Here is a 17,216-nt window from a genome sequence, read left to right as displayed (position 1 = left end):
TATGCATATTTTTATTTAACACCAACATTAGTTGTGTAATAAGTTATTATTGACTTGTTGCTTAGTTTGTTTGCCACAAGACTCATTTTAAATGGTTCGCACACAGCATCACATAGTATTTCCATTGCACAGTTTCCAGGGAAAGCACTACTGCCCTGTGGTCAGCTAGCAGTGTGGCTGTAACATTAGAGTGCTGCAGAGATTAAGAGGCGTGACAAGCACATGGTGTGGAAGGGTGGAGAAATGGCTTAGTATGGAGTTGTCAATAAAGCGTCAGCCGGGGGGCCGTCTCATAGTCTTGGCGCTGGAGAAGCTTCCCTTTGTAGAATTAAAGCAGATAGAAACGTTTAGACACAACACACGTCTTCTTCAGTGCATCTACGATGGCTTCTGTGCAACTTTTAACAATTCTGACAAATGAAGCCAATTAATGCTTTGATAACAGATCCAGTTTGATGTACTTGACTGCTCTGTTTACAGTGGGTTCAGGCGTTCATTCTTAAACTCCACAGTTCAAGCTCACTGCTTACTACAGACTATTTAACTGACCATGACCTCTGACCTCCTCTGCAGGAGGAAAGGCACAAAAGGAAGCTTCCTAAGAGAATTAAGTCATTATTCTATTATAACTTTGAATGACAGGTGTTAGACACCTATACTCATTTCTTTCATAATGACAACTTAGTATTTAATGCATACTTGTGTATTTAAGAAAAAAGACTTCATGGTTGCCATCTTCTTGTGATGTGAATAGAAGGCTTGGCTCTATTTGCTTCAGCTCTGTGGTCTCCTGTTGTATCTCTGTGGGATGGTCTCAGTCCCCCTCCATAACGGGCCATGGAAATTCTGACGTTGGATGCCAGTGCTCCTTATAAGCACCTGTCCTTCCGCGTCACGCCACGCTCCCAATATGAAAAGCGTGTGATTGCTTTCCGAATGAGACTGTGCGTAGATAGTAGACTGGGACTATATAGCCTCCATGGAGGTTCTTTTCTCCATTCAACTGCAAGGAAGGTAGGATACTGCATGCTGGAAGCTTCACACTGCACACCACAGGATAGTGGAGGCTTGTTGCTCCTCTCCCAGTAAAACATGGAGGTAAGAGAATATTTGTTTGTCCCTGATGTACATGTTCAAGCAGTCTGTACTATTTTAATGACTGTACTACTATTTACTTTCACTGATAAGTTAAAATACTCAAGTAACAGTTTGCTTAAACTTTGCTCTTAAACTACAAAGTAGTTATAGAAAACTGGTAAACCTTATAAATGAATGTATTTCAAACTGTAGCATAAAAGAAGACTTCTTGTGCTTGTGCACTCCTGGATGCATCTGACAGAAGGTGTAGGCCAGTTATGCTCTTTTGGCAGAAATAAGGACATACGGTTGTAATCACTAGTAGCATATACATTGCCTTGCAAAGTCTAAACACGTTTAAGCTTTGAGTAGCTACCCATGGTGCATGGTAAGACAATGAGAGAAAGCACTAAAATACGTTCACCCCTGATAAAAGTTAGCATGGAAAAGACAAACTATTAAAATTGAGTTTATTTGAGCTTTTTCAGTGCCACTCTTCATCTTCCTCTAAGCAGCAATGACTGAATACTTTTGAATGAGCTCTCTATTCTCCAGGTGACACCCTGTGCCCGGGAAGCCAGTAGCCACGCAGCATCACTATTGGCACGTCTGAACTGCCAAAGAGATCGAGCTCAGTTCTGTGACTGTGTGGTCAGGCAGAGACAGAGCCCAGGTCAGCTCTACCATGCACACAGGTGAGCAACATAAACAAACACACCAACAAGTACAGTTTGGAAAAATATTAGAAATTCTTGTATATTTTGGTAGTTGTCTGTCTTGCATTATGCTTGTGATTTTATGCAGCGTCACATATGTAGTTGCTCTTTGCCCCCCCCAGGTGTGTCCTGGCAGCTTCTAGTCCAGTGTTGGCATCTATCCTGTCCTCTACTGGTGCCCTGGTGGAACTGCAGGCTCCATGTCTGTCTGACCCTGTACTGCCACTTCTGTTGGATTACATTTACACAGGGGCTTTGCCACACACTCATACCCAGCAACAGTATTACAATCTGCTCACTGCCGCCTGCCACCTGCAGATGGATGAACTGCAGCACGCTCTAAAGGCTTGGAAACAGACTGAGGTGAATGCTGCAGACAATACGAATGCTTCCACTGGGGCTGAGAATCAGCCCGATGAAGACATTAACAATACTTATCGTAAAACTGTGAACACATTTCATAAGTGCTTGCCATTATCAGACACTTGCAGTGTAAATTCACTGGAGAGAGAATATCATCAATATGCAGCCACTGCAGACACATGTGATGAAACTCATTCAGCCAGTATATATTCCTGTATTAAAGACTTAGAAATACATACAAGTAGCAGTAAAAATGGTGCAAACCACTGTAATAGAGAAGATGCAAGCACTTTAAGCAATTCAAGTACCTGTTGTAGTACACCTGAAAGCACTGCAAGTGCAAATACAGGTAGCTGCAGGCGAGAAACTTATCTGACACCTCAGGACTTGATTCAAAATATCCCTGGCACCACTGAAGTGCACAGGGTGTCTAGAGTGGACAAAGAGGTGCGAATGGATCAATTTCATTCAGCTGGCACTGTAAAACCAGAGACTTGGCACAAGAGCACAGAGGAGGAGCTAGTGAGGACAGTTGAGGACAGGAGGAGCTTGTATTCACTCTGCACTACTGAGGTGCAAGAGGAAGAGACGAGCAGAGCGGAGAAGACACAGCGACTGTGTTTAACAGTAAAAAGTAAAGCAGAGAAGCAAACTAACAAAAAAGAGGAAGACAAGACTCAGATACATCACTCTCCCCTTTTCCGTTTCTCGACCTCCCACCTTAAGGACAATGTCTCTCCCTCACAGTGCTCCTCCTCCTCTTCCTCATCACCACAGCCGTGCTGTGGGGCAGTGCCTGTCATCCGTCACAGCAGTGGAGCAGCTATGCTCCAGTTGGCTGGGGAGGCTACACAACCTACTTACCACCCAGTATCCCAGGCCTCAGTAAGCTCCAGCAGGGCCCCTTACTCACAATCAGACAATGCCAACATTGTTGAAGGTATTACCACTAAACACAAAAATCATTATGGGGCACAGAATAGGGATTACAAGGATAGTTCAAATCAATGTGCGATACAGGATTTATGTTACAAATCCAACGCAGATCAATCTGACATCCTAAAACAGGATTATGACAGCAACAATACAGATTATGATGAGCATATGGACAATGGATTATCCCACATTACAGTTCATAATGACTTCCATGCTAATTGTGATTCATTTCAGAATATCAACCACACAAACCATCTTAGGGATGATTCAGTGCCAGAGAATAAGGATTGCAGCAGTTTAACCAGAGGGTTAAAGTACAAAACTGATCCCAGTTTTGATGATCTCCCCTCCAAACATCAGCGGTTGGATTGCTCTGATTGCCACGATGTCTGGACAGTAACTGCAACAGAGGAGCAGTCCATTCACTCACAATATCTGAGAGCTGTAGTTTCACTTCCTGTGCAGGACTCAGACGCAGGAAGTGACTCTCACTGTGAAGATTTGTGTCCCGAGGGAGAAGTGAAAGAGGAACACAGTTACTCAAACAAGTGTCCAGCAGAAATGGACAGACAGGACAGCCACGGTAACCTTTATGGACCTAAGACTGATTGGTACCCAAACTTGCATAGAGCTGAGACGAGCACAAAAGATGCTGCCTCTCGCCAGCATGAACAGGACTCAGACAGCAAAGACACAGCTAAGATAGAGAGAAGACGCAGTGTGGATGTTTGTCTGTCTGTCTCCAGCACACCAGAATCATGTTTGGATAATGTCACTGGCGGTTTCTCTGCCTTTGAACGCCGCACCCCTCTAGAACTTGAAAAGACCCCAGACACTGAGATCACAGAGCCACACCTGACTTTTACAATGCCTGTGGATAACAACATGTCCGAACCTATGTATACTGTTGTGGGGCCGTCGTACCGTGGACATCTTCATTATCACTGCCTACCCCCAGAGGACACACACTTATCATATGGAGACTCTGATCACAAACACTCCCACCCTGATCATTCGGACCAGTCCAATGATGAGGAGGAGGTTGGTACCTTTGCCAGTCCAGGTCAAAGTCCTCTGAGGCAGCGCTTTGCTAGAGAGACTACAGACCAGGTTCTACTGCTGGACATTAGCAGCAAACCTACTGAGTTGCTAGTGTCCTACAAACACAGATCTGATGAAGGAGAGAAATGGGTTGCATTCGGCCACAAGGACCCATTTGGAAATGGATTTGGGCAATGGAATGAAGCAACCTCTGCAGCCGGGGTTGACGAGAGAAAAATTAGAGCTAGAACAAAATGTGGAGCTGAAAGTTTTGATGAGGCTGAGTCTAAATCTTGGGTTGGAGAAACAAATGTTGATGAAAGAAAATCACTTACTAAAGAGCTAAGCAGGCCAGGAGCTGAGGTTATACATAAAACTGGGGTTGTGGAGGGTGAGAACCAGATCACTACTTCGACAGTCTGTTCACCTCCTAGTGTGCCAGACTCTGTACAAGCCTCCGTGTCATCTACCTTGTCTGTTTGCATACCTTCTACCCTTTCAGAAAGCATGCCAACAAATACATCAGCTCATCTGTCAACTCCTGTTCACCACCCTTTCCAGTGCTCTCTGTGCGACCGCTCCTTCAGCCAGCGAGGCTCTCTGAATAGACACGTGCGGAGCCACCTTGGCGTACGGCCCTTCCCCTGTCCCCGCTGCCCTATGACCTTTTCACGCCAGTACCGTGTCACAGAGCACATGCGTGTTCACCAGCGCTGTGTCCTTGGGAGTGACTTTCAAAAGCCCCCTGCCTCTTAGATTTGAGATGATGAGGAGAGGCAACAAACGTGAAATGTATTGTCCTGTCATTGAGGGACAGATGGTTCTCACCAATGCTTCCCCCAGATCTATACGGAGCTTTTAATTATCATTCAGCTTATTGTTTTGGTTTTCCAGTCCGCAACTTTACTGTTTAGGTTCACTCTCACCTCCGTTTTCAGCAAGAAATTTCTAAAAATCAACTATATGCTACCTACCAAGCACCAAACAGCAGACAGACAAGGTTAGCAGCTAGCTGGTGAACATAGGGGAGCATTTAGCAGCTACAGAGCCATTTCTCTCAAGAGTTAGTGGAGAACAACTACAAGAACAATGCTTAAAGTGATATTTTTATAATATCAAGTGACAATGTGTAATGAACCTACAGAGAATTGTCTAGTCCACAACTTTAATGTTTTGGTTCACTCTCACTCCTCTTATTGCGTCTATTTCGGTCACAGCAGACATCTGTTTTCATTGAAAAAGCTCTAAAAACCCACTGTACACTACCTGACCAGCACCAAACAGTAGACAGACAGTTGGCAACTAGCTGGTGAACAGAGTGGAGCATTTGGCAACTAAAGAGGATTTCCCAGGGGTTGGTAGAGACCAAAAACAGCTAAAAGAGAGTGAATATTTAACTTATTGTCAGGTGGCCAGAAACGTGACTCCAAATGAATGCATCTCTGTGTCTGAAAGCCATATCAACTCAAAAAATCAGTTATTGCAGGTTTAAGTTGCAGGATGCGTAAAACGGCAAACATAAAAGGTGAACACATATGAGTGCTGTGCTCACCGTTTGTTTTCTCAACGTAGGTAGCTAATTCTTCGTCAGATTGACATTTTGACTCCATTCCTCTCTGTGCTCCGCAGTGCGTGTATTCAGCAGGCACTACATTGTAATTTATCATGAGGTTTTCTTTGACAGTCTATAGGCTGCAGTAACAGTTACAAAGGTTTTGTCAAACAGTTGCCTGTCACATTAATGGGACTCATATTTCCAGGTTAGACTTCGTGCAGGATCAAAGACTTTGTTTTCAGAATGTGTAATGCATATCAGTTGTAATTATCAAATGATAAAAACAGTATTTAACAGAATTTTCATTCCTGTATTCATGCATGTCATTGTTTCCCTTTGTTCGTGGGATGCTGTATGGTGTGTCATGTAGAAGAGATTCAAATGAGAGATTAAAAGCTGCTCATTTTGTAACAGTGAGAGAAACTGAGCTTGTGTTCATGTATATACAGTCATGGAAAAAATTATTAGACCACCCTTGTTTTCTTCAATTTCTTGTTCATTTTAATGCCTGGTACCACTAAAGGTACATTTGTTTGGACAAATATAATGATAACAACAAAAATAGCTCATAAGAGTTTAATTTAAGAGCTGATATCTAGCCATTTTCCATGGTTTTCTTGATAATAACCAAAATCACTTAAGTTCTTACATCAATAGCTATGGCATTGTACGAATGGTTCGAATGTTCTGGTTCTCCATCCAGGCTTTAACTGACCTTGCCGTGTGGCAAGGGGCATTGTCTTGTTGGAAAATCCAGTCATTCGAGGCAGGAAAGAGTTTTCCAGCTGATGGAAGAAGACTGTTTTCAAGAGTAGCCCTGTACATGACCTGGTTCATTCGCCCTTCACACAATTGCATTTGCCCTGTTCCACCCATACTGAAACAACCCCAGATCATCACTGATCCACCCCCATGTTTTACTGTAGGGGCAAGACAGTCTGGTTTGTAGACTTCTCCAGGCTTCCTCCTAACCAGTAAGTTGGCTGGAGTGGGCATCAACTCAGAATTGGATTCATCACTGAAGAGAACCATAGCCCAATCATCAACAGTCCAATCCTTGTGATCCCTAGCAAAGAATAACCGGGCCTTCCTCTGCCTTTCTGTCCTTGCCGAACAAGTCACATTTCTTGACAGTGCCCACTCATTTTTAAGGTCCCTGGAGGTCTGACGACGATTCCTGACACAAGAACGGATGAGCGCACGGTCATCTCGTGGGGTAGAAAGACGTTTCCTGCCTCGACCAGCTAGCAATTTGGTCGTACCATGTTCGGCTTGTTTTTTCTTGGTGTAATGAACGGCTGTCTTGGAGATCTTCAGTTTTTTGGCTACCTGTCTCTCACTCATGCCAATTTCCAGCAGTGCCAAGATGGCTGCCTTTGTGGCTTCACATAATTCTTTGGTTTTAGGCATTATGTGAGAGCTGACAACTTCTGAGTTGTGCTACGGCTTGAATGTAAGCAGGAAACCACTCCAGGCCTTTGCATGTGCAGTGCTGCTTATGACATGAAATGGCCTCTTATATACCCTGGGAATACAATTAAGCTTAAGCATGTCAAATAGGACATAAAGTATTATGTAATCAGCTGCATTTTTTGTCATGTTCATTGTATTCTTCAGGTAATATACCTTTAGTGGTACCAGGCATTAAAATCAACAAGAAATTGAAGAAAACAAGGGTGGTCTAATAATTTTTTCCATGACTGTATATTGTTTTGTATGTCTGATGCACAATGTATATATAATAAGATGTGATGGACAATTTCTGTTGTTTTACCAGTTTTCAGATTTTCACGACAACCCTTTTGAATAATATACATTTGAATATGATGTTTGGTATTACAAAAAGAGCTAGCTACAGTTTTTGCAAACACAGTTTGAACCCACTGAAACAAAATGAACTTCATATGTGTTTGCATGTATTTTTGATTTGTGTGGTTTTCCTGTAGTGGAATTGTGAAATATTGAACTTTTTTTTCTGATGTTATGACAGCATTAAATAAGAAGAAATCAGTACCTTGAACTGTTCCTATTCCTGACCCTGTTGTACATACTTTTAAGACAGTCGTTTCCCCTTTGTTTTGGTAAATTGATCCAAAATCAAAATGCAATCTAAAATGCTTTTTGCAGACTTATGGAGACAGTTGCACAGGAAGGGTACAGACATGTTATGTCATGATTGCACTCCCTGTTCTGTTTACAGATGCATTTATCAGTGATATGTCTCACATGCTGTCCTGTAAGTGAGGACAGTACGTTGGGTGTCATAGTGTTTGTACTCAATGGTGCTGAAACATGAGCTGACATGGTAAAAAAAGTATCAAGGGCAGCCATGTGGTTCTGTGCATGGTCTGCCTTGTCTATGCCAAACTCCTTATGCAAGGAACAGGGAAGTGGAAAAGGATCACATCGTTCTGTGTATAACACTTCAGATAGTAAAATAAATAAAGAACAGTTCACCAGAGGTGACATGTTTATGGTTGGAGTTGTTGAAATTACATTTTCAGATGTTTCCCCTCTGTTGTTTGAATAAAAAACAACATATTTGATAATAATGCAGTTCTAGATATGAATCATTATCATCATCAATACTCTCTAATAAGTCGTCATGTCTGCAGTTCTAAAAATGAGTAAGCATTTATAAAGAATCAAGGTTTCTCACTTTCTTTGCCATAAGCATGAGTTTGTAATTTTGTAATTTTCTGGAATTATGAGTGTTAATACGTTATTAATGGTTAATTATAGTAGTGGTCAAACAGTAGCCTGATCAGACTGAACTGCCATGTTTTGAATACACTATTTGAATTGCTGAATGAAATTGAATATGTGGGCAATGATTTAGAGGTCTGGAACCAAGCTAAGCAAATAATGTCACGCTGGCTGAGGATAAAAACCCCTCAACCCAAAAGTTTTTCTTATTAGTGGCAGATAACTGATCTATCAAGCATCAGTAAATTATCTATAAACCATTGATAAAGTAATTGGTTCCAACTTATAAACGCTTTCCATAGGGAAGTGGTACCTATTTACTGTAACCAGTGCATCAGCATGCTTATCTCAGTTTAAGCCTGCCCTAGACTTGATTTTCTTTTTTGAGAAGTTAAATAGCCCACACAGGTTTGGACCTGTGGTGTAGTAGCGCAAACATAATGTGGAGACGGGTCAGCCAGCACCAGATTGCAGGGTAAATAGCAGTTAATTGCATACGCAGTGGGGAAAGTTCAATGCCATCACCCTGTTGAGTCTGGTGGCAAATATTCAAAAGAGGGAAACATGTTGCTCACATGGTGGTGAAAGCAGTAACAGATCACAGAAACACAGAAGGCAATACATATCACACAAACATATTAGCTGTATTGCATTGTATACAATGGCCACAGCATGCTAGTGAGAAGTGGTTAATGCTGTAAGAATCATGAATCCTGCTGTGACCACAAAGAGAGATACTTTGCTGTTTTTGTACACTTCGTATTTCTTCTCTCTGCTCAATTTATCGCACTTCAGACCTTCCTCTTGTGCTCGTCATTCAGCTGGTGTTTCAGTCGGTGTAGAAGACATCACTATAATGGCCTGAAGAGAGAAGAGAAGACAAAGAAGAGCAGTCTAATGCTTAACTTATCTGGTCCGTAGTCATGTTGCCACTTTGTTTAAGCTTAGCAAATAATATGAGACATTCTGTCGGCAAGTGGGACTCAGAGTTCGCAGCGCAGTCTGTAATGTGGCTCTGTAATGTGAGTGGAGGTGGTTTTTGTGTCTTTTTACCTGGCTCTTGGTGGAACGCACTGCAATCCCGGCCAGAGTTGACATTACAATGAAAATAATTGCACCAACAAAACTGTAGAATATGAAGACCACTTCCAAAGTCACTGTCATGGCCTGCCCAAACACACATAAACACTCATCTCAAAAACACATGACAAACACAAAAACACACTTTTGTCTACACATACTATCAGCTGTGGACCAAACTGAAATGTATTACACCTTTAGATGATTGTAGTTTATTGGCCATACTGTATGGTGGCCCAAAGTGTTCATTATTATAACTTTTCACTCTGCTTCTTCTTCAATATCATATAATGAAGCCTCAATTCAACAAAGAAACTTAAAAGCTTTAGATTTAGATTCAATATTAAAATGGCCAACACCACCAACAAAAACAACAAATAATAATCACCTCAAGATGTGATGCCCATACTGCTTCATCATTCTCTGTGTCTTCACGAAACTCCGAGTAGCGTCCGTAGGAGAAGGCATGTATTAAGTCGGGTATGACGTGCATCAAAGTCCAACAGGACCCCAGTATGGTCACAATACTCAGAGCCAGTGATGTGGATACCTACATGTAGACACCAACAGAGAGAGATGAAGAGAGATGAAACTTACAAAGGTTGGTAATGGTTCATACAGTATATGGACAACATGGAGAGCCCTGAAAGTGGCCATGAATCAATTACTTCAATTGTGTTTAATGATTAACACCCTACTAGATGTAATTTTCTAGTAACTTTTAACTATGTAATTCAACTTTTAGTGGAAAAACCATATCAGACACAAACTATTATTCCCAGCATTATTTGTATTTTGTATGTCTTAAAACATGTCTGGGGGGGTCTTTCATAAAGTGTTTTATCTGAAGTTCTCTAAGTAGATAGAAAACGTGCCAGTATTGCGTCAAAATATGACAATAGAGCTTACTGTTTTCTTGGTCGGGTGGTGCGCTGTCACAATGTATAGAATCCCACATATGATGAACTATGAGAGGGGGAGGAAAAACAGCTGTTTCATTATGTGTCCCTCGCATGTTTTGGGATACCACAGTACTAAATTACATTGCAAGTAATAAACTGGACAGCAGAAACAGCCTGTTGTTGGTGCTTAACTGCTGAAGTGAGTTTATATTGCTATCAGCCGTCAATCAAATCCTGTATACATTTTGATTATTGGTGGTTTCTTGGTTTTGTCATTTGGCTGTTTAGAAAATAAATAGTAAAATTCTGAATCATAAACCACTATGATCCACTGATGAATAAGTCTCTTGTCGTGCTTCCTACCAGTGTTCCCAGCACGAAGCCAGGCGGGATGACTGTCCACATGTGATTAACAGAGGGGTGTGATGTGATTGCGATGGAAACGATGAAGAAAGACGAGCCCAACACCAGCACAATGATCTAGGAGAAAATCAAAAAACAACTTCAAGCTTGACCTCCTCATACCTGTTTTATTTTCATTTTCTGTCAACAATAGGGGCATTAGTTGTCACTCAAAGTGGGTCTCAAATGTGTGTCCTTGGAAAATACTGTGATTTATCATAATCAATAAGTATTTGATGAACAGTAATTGAGAGTGTGTGTGTGTGTGTGTGTGTGTGTCTCACGCCAATAATCTTTGGTTGCCCCTTAATGAAGCGGTGTAAAGGTTTGCTGCCCCCCACTGTGGAGCCTTGAAGACTTGCATTATTCCCACCTGGTCCACTCGCAGAGTAGATCTGAACAGACATCTTATAGACAAACAGACACAGGACAGAAACAGATTGAAAATATTTATATGGGCATTCACTTGTATGTGCTGCATCCCTGTTACACTAAAGGACATTCTGATTCTGCCAATCGAATCTTGTCACATTATTTGAGAAGTAAAAGTGAAACTCATTTATCACCAAAGCTATCTTCAGTTTCAGCAGATTTAGATTTAGGCTGTGATGAACAATATTTTGTCCTACATGACAAGATGTTTTGTGGCTCTTTTTGGTAAAATTAAAGAACATTTATAAATCACGTTTGCTGTATTACATTTGTTTTTAATTGAGTTTGCTGTCTTAGCATTTGTAGTCTGCCTGTTTCTGGGACATTGGACTGTGATTGGGTACATTAAAAACACTGTACACTGACTCCATGCTTTAAAAAAATGCTTTCTGATGCAGATGTACTTCCTCCCTGGCAATGAAAAACATTTTTTGTGCAGTGATTACATTTCGGTTGTCTCACATGATGTATTTTGTAATGTGTGGGCGTTGACACATGAAGCCTAAAATGTAAATGAAAGTGCAGGAAATACAAAAATGTGCATCTGAAAAGTCATTTCCAGGAATTGATGCGCAGAACTGAAAAGCATGTTCCTTGACAAATTCACACATTTTATTCTTATTTATCTATTTTATTTAGTTTTATTCAAATTTGTATTCTTTTAAATTTGCCTGTTTAGTTGGAGATTAGTTTTTATTACTTTGTACTTAAACAGAAATTCCACAAAAGAGTCAAAAGCAGGCAGTGTGCACTACGTCATTGCATTGACTTTCTTGCTTTTCTTTTTTTTACTTTTTTGTGCAATGCATTACATACACTGCAGTGTCAACATCACACAAGTACTCACACATGTTATCAATTTAAAAAGCGGTCAACAACTCCTGCTCCCATGACGCTCTGACAGCAGGCCAATGGCTGAGGCTCATGGGATATGTTGTCCTTGAATGCAAAGCAAATATTCGTAATTTTTAACATTAAAATCACTTTAAAATAACAATGTTCAAATTGAACTGTCCAGTGCAGCAATAGACACATATCTGTCATAGAACACGGACAAAATACCCCAGGAACATAGTTTAAGATTGTCAAAAATACTCTTGAAGTGAAAACCCACGGAGTTTCAGATATAGATACAGACGCAGAAGCAGAAAAACTTTGAGACTAATGCGTCTATTTGTATGGTAAATATCTCCAACACGTCGGACAGATCCTGATGTTGACATCAAGCAAAACTGATACTCACGTAATGAAGAAATACGACACATTTAACTCGAATAAGTCATTTTTTTCCCTCTCCACTCCGCTTGCAGAGATTTCAAACAGTTTGGGTGCGAGGTAAACTAATACGATGACCGTCTACTGATTACATGCTGATGTAACGTGGACACGAGTGCTGCTTTAGTGTCAAATCCCAAACAAACATGTTACAAACAAAAGAGATGTTAGAAAACAGAAGGGGAGGCAGACCTTGTGCAGCCTTGTGGTCGGTGCTGTAGTCCAGCGTCCAGCTCTTCTAACAACTCGCGTCACGTCCACATCTGGAGCCGCGTGATGGGGGATGCGTGAACGATCGGTTCGTTTTGAACACAACCACAACTCTTTATTTACTTTATTTATTTTATTTCTTCTTTTGCTTTGCTGTTATTCATTGTGATGGACGTATTCAACAAGTTCTCCCAGTTAAATCCCAACACGTGTTGTTTGGTAATATCCACCTCCAGGGAGTGTCTGATTAGAAAACACTACAACTACAATCACTTTGCTGATTCGTTTCGCTTCCGTTCAAAAATTGGAAGTCGATGGCTATGCAGTCACTTTTTCTAAGCTAATTATAGTTCAAAGGCAGATCAGTATTAAGTGAATAGTGATAGAGGTCTTTGCCACTTAAAAGTAAACATATGTCATTCTGGGGCATTTCCTGAAGCGACTGACGTTGTCTCTTTACTTTTACGCCCCAACATAAAATTAGTTGAACGGAATATGTAACTTGTTAACCATTAATAGTACCCAGTGTTACATTATGTAGAATAGGCATCACAAGAAGCATCGTTAATTATTGTGTTAATTATTGCTTGACTAGACCTGGTGTGAGTTTGTGTCATTAGGACGAGACACGAAAGAGATGAATTTGGGCCACAATCATCTTTTATTGAAAGAGAGAACGAACAACATGAGCAATGTTAGCTTTAACAGGCCGAAATGGTCGACTCCTAAAAGAGAGTCAAACTTTCCTTCACTCCAGCAAAAACACAGGGGAGGGGAGGAGGAGGGATGAGCTGTGCATGTGTGTGTGTGTGTGTGTGTGAGATAGCCCCATAACCCTGGGGTTACAAGGGGGGCAGAGCTGAAATGGAGAAGTAGAAGTAATGTGATGAAACAGTTTGAGAGAGAGGACAGGAAAGAGAGACATGGTTTCCTGTTTTTCCCAAACTGACACTGCTGTGTGCGTTTGTGTTGCTCCATCGATGAAACAGAAATGAGATTAGAAAAAGTGTGAGGGGAGAAAAAGAGCGTAGGATAAGGTGGCGAGGGGAGAAAGCAGAGATAGAAGGAAAGGGGTTGGCCTTAATTAAAAAGAGTGCTGAAACAGCTGCTATTTTTTTAACAAGACAATAAAAGAAAGATTAAGTGTTTCCTTTCCTCCCTCATGCCATTTACACCCTCGTCTCCCCCTTTCCCTCCAGCGGGGGAAGAAGTATTCAGATCTTCTACTAAAGTACTTAAGTAGCAATACCACAGTGTAAAAAGACTCAATTACAAGTAAAAGTCCTGCATTCAAAATTATATATTAGTAAAAGTACAAAAGCATTCGCAACTAAATTAACTTAAAGTATCAAAAGTAAAAATACTCATTATGCAGTGTTATATTATTGGATCATTTCTATGAATGCATTACTGTAACATGTAATTGGTACTTTAATGTTAAAGCACAATATTTCCCTCTGAAATCTGGTGCAGTAGAAGTATAACGTAGCTTAAAATACAAAGTACAAGTACCTCAAATTTAAGTACAGTACTTAAGTGAATGTACTATTTCGCTGCAGCAGAAACGTGACCTCTGTTATCATTCTCAACATCACAACCTTACGTAGACCTCAGAGAGTTAAATAAAACTTTAAACACACAACAAGAAACACGCATCACATTGCCAGAAAGTAGCAATCACCTTTGAGTTTATTGAAAAAATGTGTCCATTGTACAGATTTATTCAAACTACGTTGTTAACAAATAGCTTACACTGCACACTGCTCGGTAGGCTGCTGCTGAGTGCCCAGAAACATCATCTTTACAGGGGACAGCAAACTGGATCAACATCCATGCCAACACAGAGACGAACTGGACAGCTGGTCAAGAGTTTTAATAGATCTTTCACAGAAAGAATTAGGTGATTATCATCAAAAAAGATGATATACTCTAAACATTTGGGAAGAGCATTGTGTTCATTTAAAAGAAAAATCATATTCTCTTACTTTTGACTTCCATATTTCATAAAAAAATCTTGGAGATCTTTACACTAAAATTACAAGTTTACAAGGCAGACGGATCTTTCAATTTTTAAAATGAAGCGACACTGACCTCACACAGATCAGAGTGTGCTTTTGGCCTGAATAATTACAACATGTCTGCGCATGTTTCACACACTAATAACAATACTAAAGCAACATACTTCCCTACAAAGATCAGGTGACAAGACAGTGATCATTACATCCATGTAAATATGCATCTTAACATCACAACGGCATGCGTCCTTCGCTTCTTTTCAGATTACGCTGGACTCCAAAAAGGCATATGAACATAAAAACTTTTAGATCTGATTGAAGGTTAATTCCTGGTTCCTAGTTTTCTTTTAGGCAAAGTCAATCACAGCACAGCATCAGACATATCTATCCTATCCACAAAGAGTATATAACAGTATAACAGACTCAGCCACAGTCAATCAGAGGGCTTGTTCACAGTATTCTATCATTTTGATGTCACTTTTGTTTTCAATACAGGACACATTAATATCAGTACAAATATCCTTATTAAATTCTGACTAAAATCGTGTGAATTACTTTGAGAATTACATTTTTTCTTCAGATGATTTAAAATCAGGAGCTGTCAGGCGTTCAAAGCTGCTTTCAACTATCCACGTTTAATTTAGCATGAACAGAGGAGGTTTTATGTAGGTTGATGGTACTTTTCTTTAAGTTGCATGAAGTCTTTTCAAACAACATACTGCAGTTTGCACTTCATGTAGCCATCTTGATGCCCATGATACACCAGAGGCACCAAATGAAACAAAACGACGTAGGATTAACATCAGGAAAGAGGCAATGAATCCATCTGTTGGCTTTCCTTAAATCCTGCATGGCGATCTATTGCTCTAGTGGTCACATGGTGAAGCTGCCACCTCTCAGTGCAACAGGAGGCAACTGGTTTAAAAAGACATTTATAGTAATGCATAAAACGGATGCAAGTGCATTTGAATGAGCACCAGTATTTTAGACAATTCCTCAATTCTCAAAAGATTCGCAGAGTTTTCTTAAAAAAAAGAAAATTCACTTCATATGGTCACAAAAATGAATGTTACTCATTATTTACAGTGGTTTCCCCCATTTTAAGTTATACATGTGGTAAAAATAAACAGACAGGCTTCCATCTCACAGTACAGTAGATGTTATTTGATCAACAGAAGAAAACAAACATATAATAACAAATGAAAAAAATATGTACACAGACAAAGACATAGATGTGTTGTATACTGATCTGTGCAGTAACAACATTACAAAACTGAAAATATGTGACCAGACTCGTATGGGCTAATACAGTAATTGCATTGATGAGCATTAGTCATTAGAATAACATACACTCTGAGTGATTTATATACTACATTCTAGCTTATCACCAGAGTTTATATATTTGCACGTATAAAAACAGACAGAAAGAACACAGACAGGCGTTATTTGCATTGTCCTGCATTTATCTTGAGTATTGTCACTGAACACTGGTTAGAAAATGTACCAGAGCCACATCTTTCACAGTAGGACGGTCAGAAGACCACACACGTTTAGCTGGACCTGCAAAGGAGTTTGGCACGGAAGATGACTGGATACACCGTCTGTGCTATTTTTGCATGTTCTGGATGGTTTTACTGTAATGTAATGTAATGTAATGTGGTGTTTCTGGCGCATAGTGCTGTGCTGTATTTACTGCACTTAAGGTCAGAAAAGATGACTACAGCCACATACCTGGACCAGGTAAAACTTTGACCAAGATTCTGAGTCTCTTCTTACTATTTGGTGAATATATGGCATGTGATGGGTAAAAAAGTATTCTTTCCTAAACAAGATAAAAAACTTACTGATGCACCAACAAGTTGATTTGAGATTTGAAAAGCTGAATTGTATATGTAATTTATATTTTATTGTCGATTGTGGAAGCCAGTTGTGTAGACAATCTGGAAGAGCAGTTTGCTTCGAATCTCTGCGGGTTGCAGCAGTATTTTTGCTAAATCATTTCTTATTCAATTTACATGCTAACTCCTTATGTGTTAGTGGACTTCACTCAATGCTTAGGTCAACAGGACAGTTGATTATTTTAAGATAGACTAGAATTCTTTTTTTTTTGCATAGAATTCTGAAAAGTAATATCAGGTGATACGAATAGGGATAAACCGATACAGATCTTTTCTATCCACCGGTGTGGGATGAAGGTGAGAATGGTAACCAGTTAAAGGAATCTCTTAGGGAGCTAGAAATGCTGTGATAGATATTATACTTATGTTGTCCAGTGTTGTGCATTGTCTGTGGAATGCCTTTGCAAGTTTTATTTGTGTGTGTTTGTGTGAGTCAGTGCACTTGCAAATGTGTGATATATGTGAGTCTTTGACCCAGTGGGGAGCACTCCTCAGACAGAAGCATCAGTTAGCGTCACTCCCAAGCAGCTTTTGAAATTCTTCAGGGACCCCCCCCCCCCCTTTCTCTTTAAAAAAACGTATTTTTCCAGACTCAGCAGTCTTATTTG

General features: G+C 40.3%; 2 protein-coding genes across 2 annotated transcripts; one reads left to right on the top strand and one right to left on the bottom strand.

Annotated features, from left to right (window-relative positions):
* Nucleotides 1–837: 837 nt before the first annotated feature.
* Nucleotides 838–4,889, top strand: LOC139285759 (hypermethylated in cancer 2 protein-like). Its single transcript, XM_070906407.1, has 6 exons — nt 838–948; nt 1,633–1,772; nt 1,916–2,156; nt 2,904–3,041; nt 3,558–4,524; nt 4,636–4,889. The coding sequence occupies exons 1-6, from the start codon at nt 838–840 to the stop codon at nt 4,887–4,889; spliced, it is 1,851 nt and encodes a 616-aa protein (XP_070762508.1).
* Nucleotides 4,890–8,762: 3,873 nt separating this feature from the next.
* LOC139288923 (uncharacterized) lies at nt 8,763–12,698 on the bottom strand. The gene is made up of 7 exons (XM_070910388.1): nt 12,678–12,698; nt 11,063–11,185; nt 10,740–10,856; nt 10,384–10,440; nt 9,863–10,024; nt 9,448–9,561; nt 8,763–9,255 (listed from the first exon to the last, which is right to left on the bottom strand). Exons 2-7 carry the CDS (start codon nt 11,183–11,185, stop codon nt 9,208–9,210), a joined length of 621 nt encoding a protein of 206 aa, XP_070766489.1. The 5' UTR covers nt 12,678–12,698; the 3' UTR covers nt 8,763–9,207.
* Between the last annotated feature and the right edge of the window lie 4,518 nt (nt 12,699–17,216).

This window comes from Enoplosus armatus, chromosome 1 (genome assembly GCF_043641665.1).
Source record: "Enoplosus armatus isolate fEnoArm2 chromosome 1, fEnoArm2.hap1, whole genome shotgun sequence".
Lineage (NCBI taxonomy): Eukaryota > Metazoa > Chordata > Actinopteri > Centrarchiformes > Enoplosidae > Enoplosus > Enoplosus armatus.
This window is presented reverse-complemented; position numbering and strand designations above follow the sequence as displayed.

Coding starts and splice junctions, on each gene's coding strand:
- LOC139288923 (XM_070910388.1), bottom strand. CDS start 11,185: ATGTCTGTTCAGATCTACTCTGCGAGTGGACCAGGTGGGAATAATGCA. Junction 9,562..9,862: donor TATGGGCATCACATCTTGAG/GTGATTATTATT, acceptor GTGTTTGGGCAG/GCCATGACAGTGACTTTGGA. Junction 9,256..9,447: donor TGCGTTCCACCAAGAGCCAG/GTAAAAAGACAC, acceptor TTCTCTCTTCAG/GCCATTATAGTGATGTCTTC.
- LOC139285759 (XM_070906407.1), top strand. CDS start 838: ATGGAAATTCTGACGTTGGATGCCAGTGCTCCTTATAAGCACCTGTCC. Junction 949..1,632: donor CTTTCCGAATGAGACTGTGC/GTAGATAGTAGA, acceptor TCTATTCTCCAG/GTGACACCCTGTGCCCGGGA. Junction 2,157..2,903: donor AGGCTTGGAAACAGACTGAG/GTGAATGCTGCA, acceptor TCTCCCTCACAG/TGCTCCTCCTCCTCTTCCTC.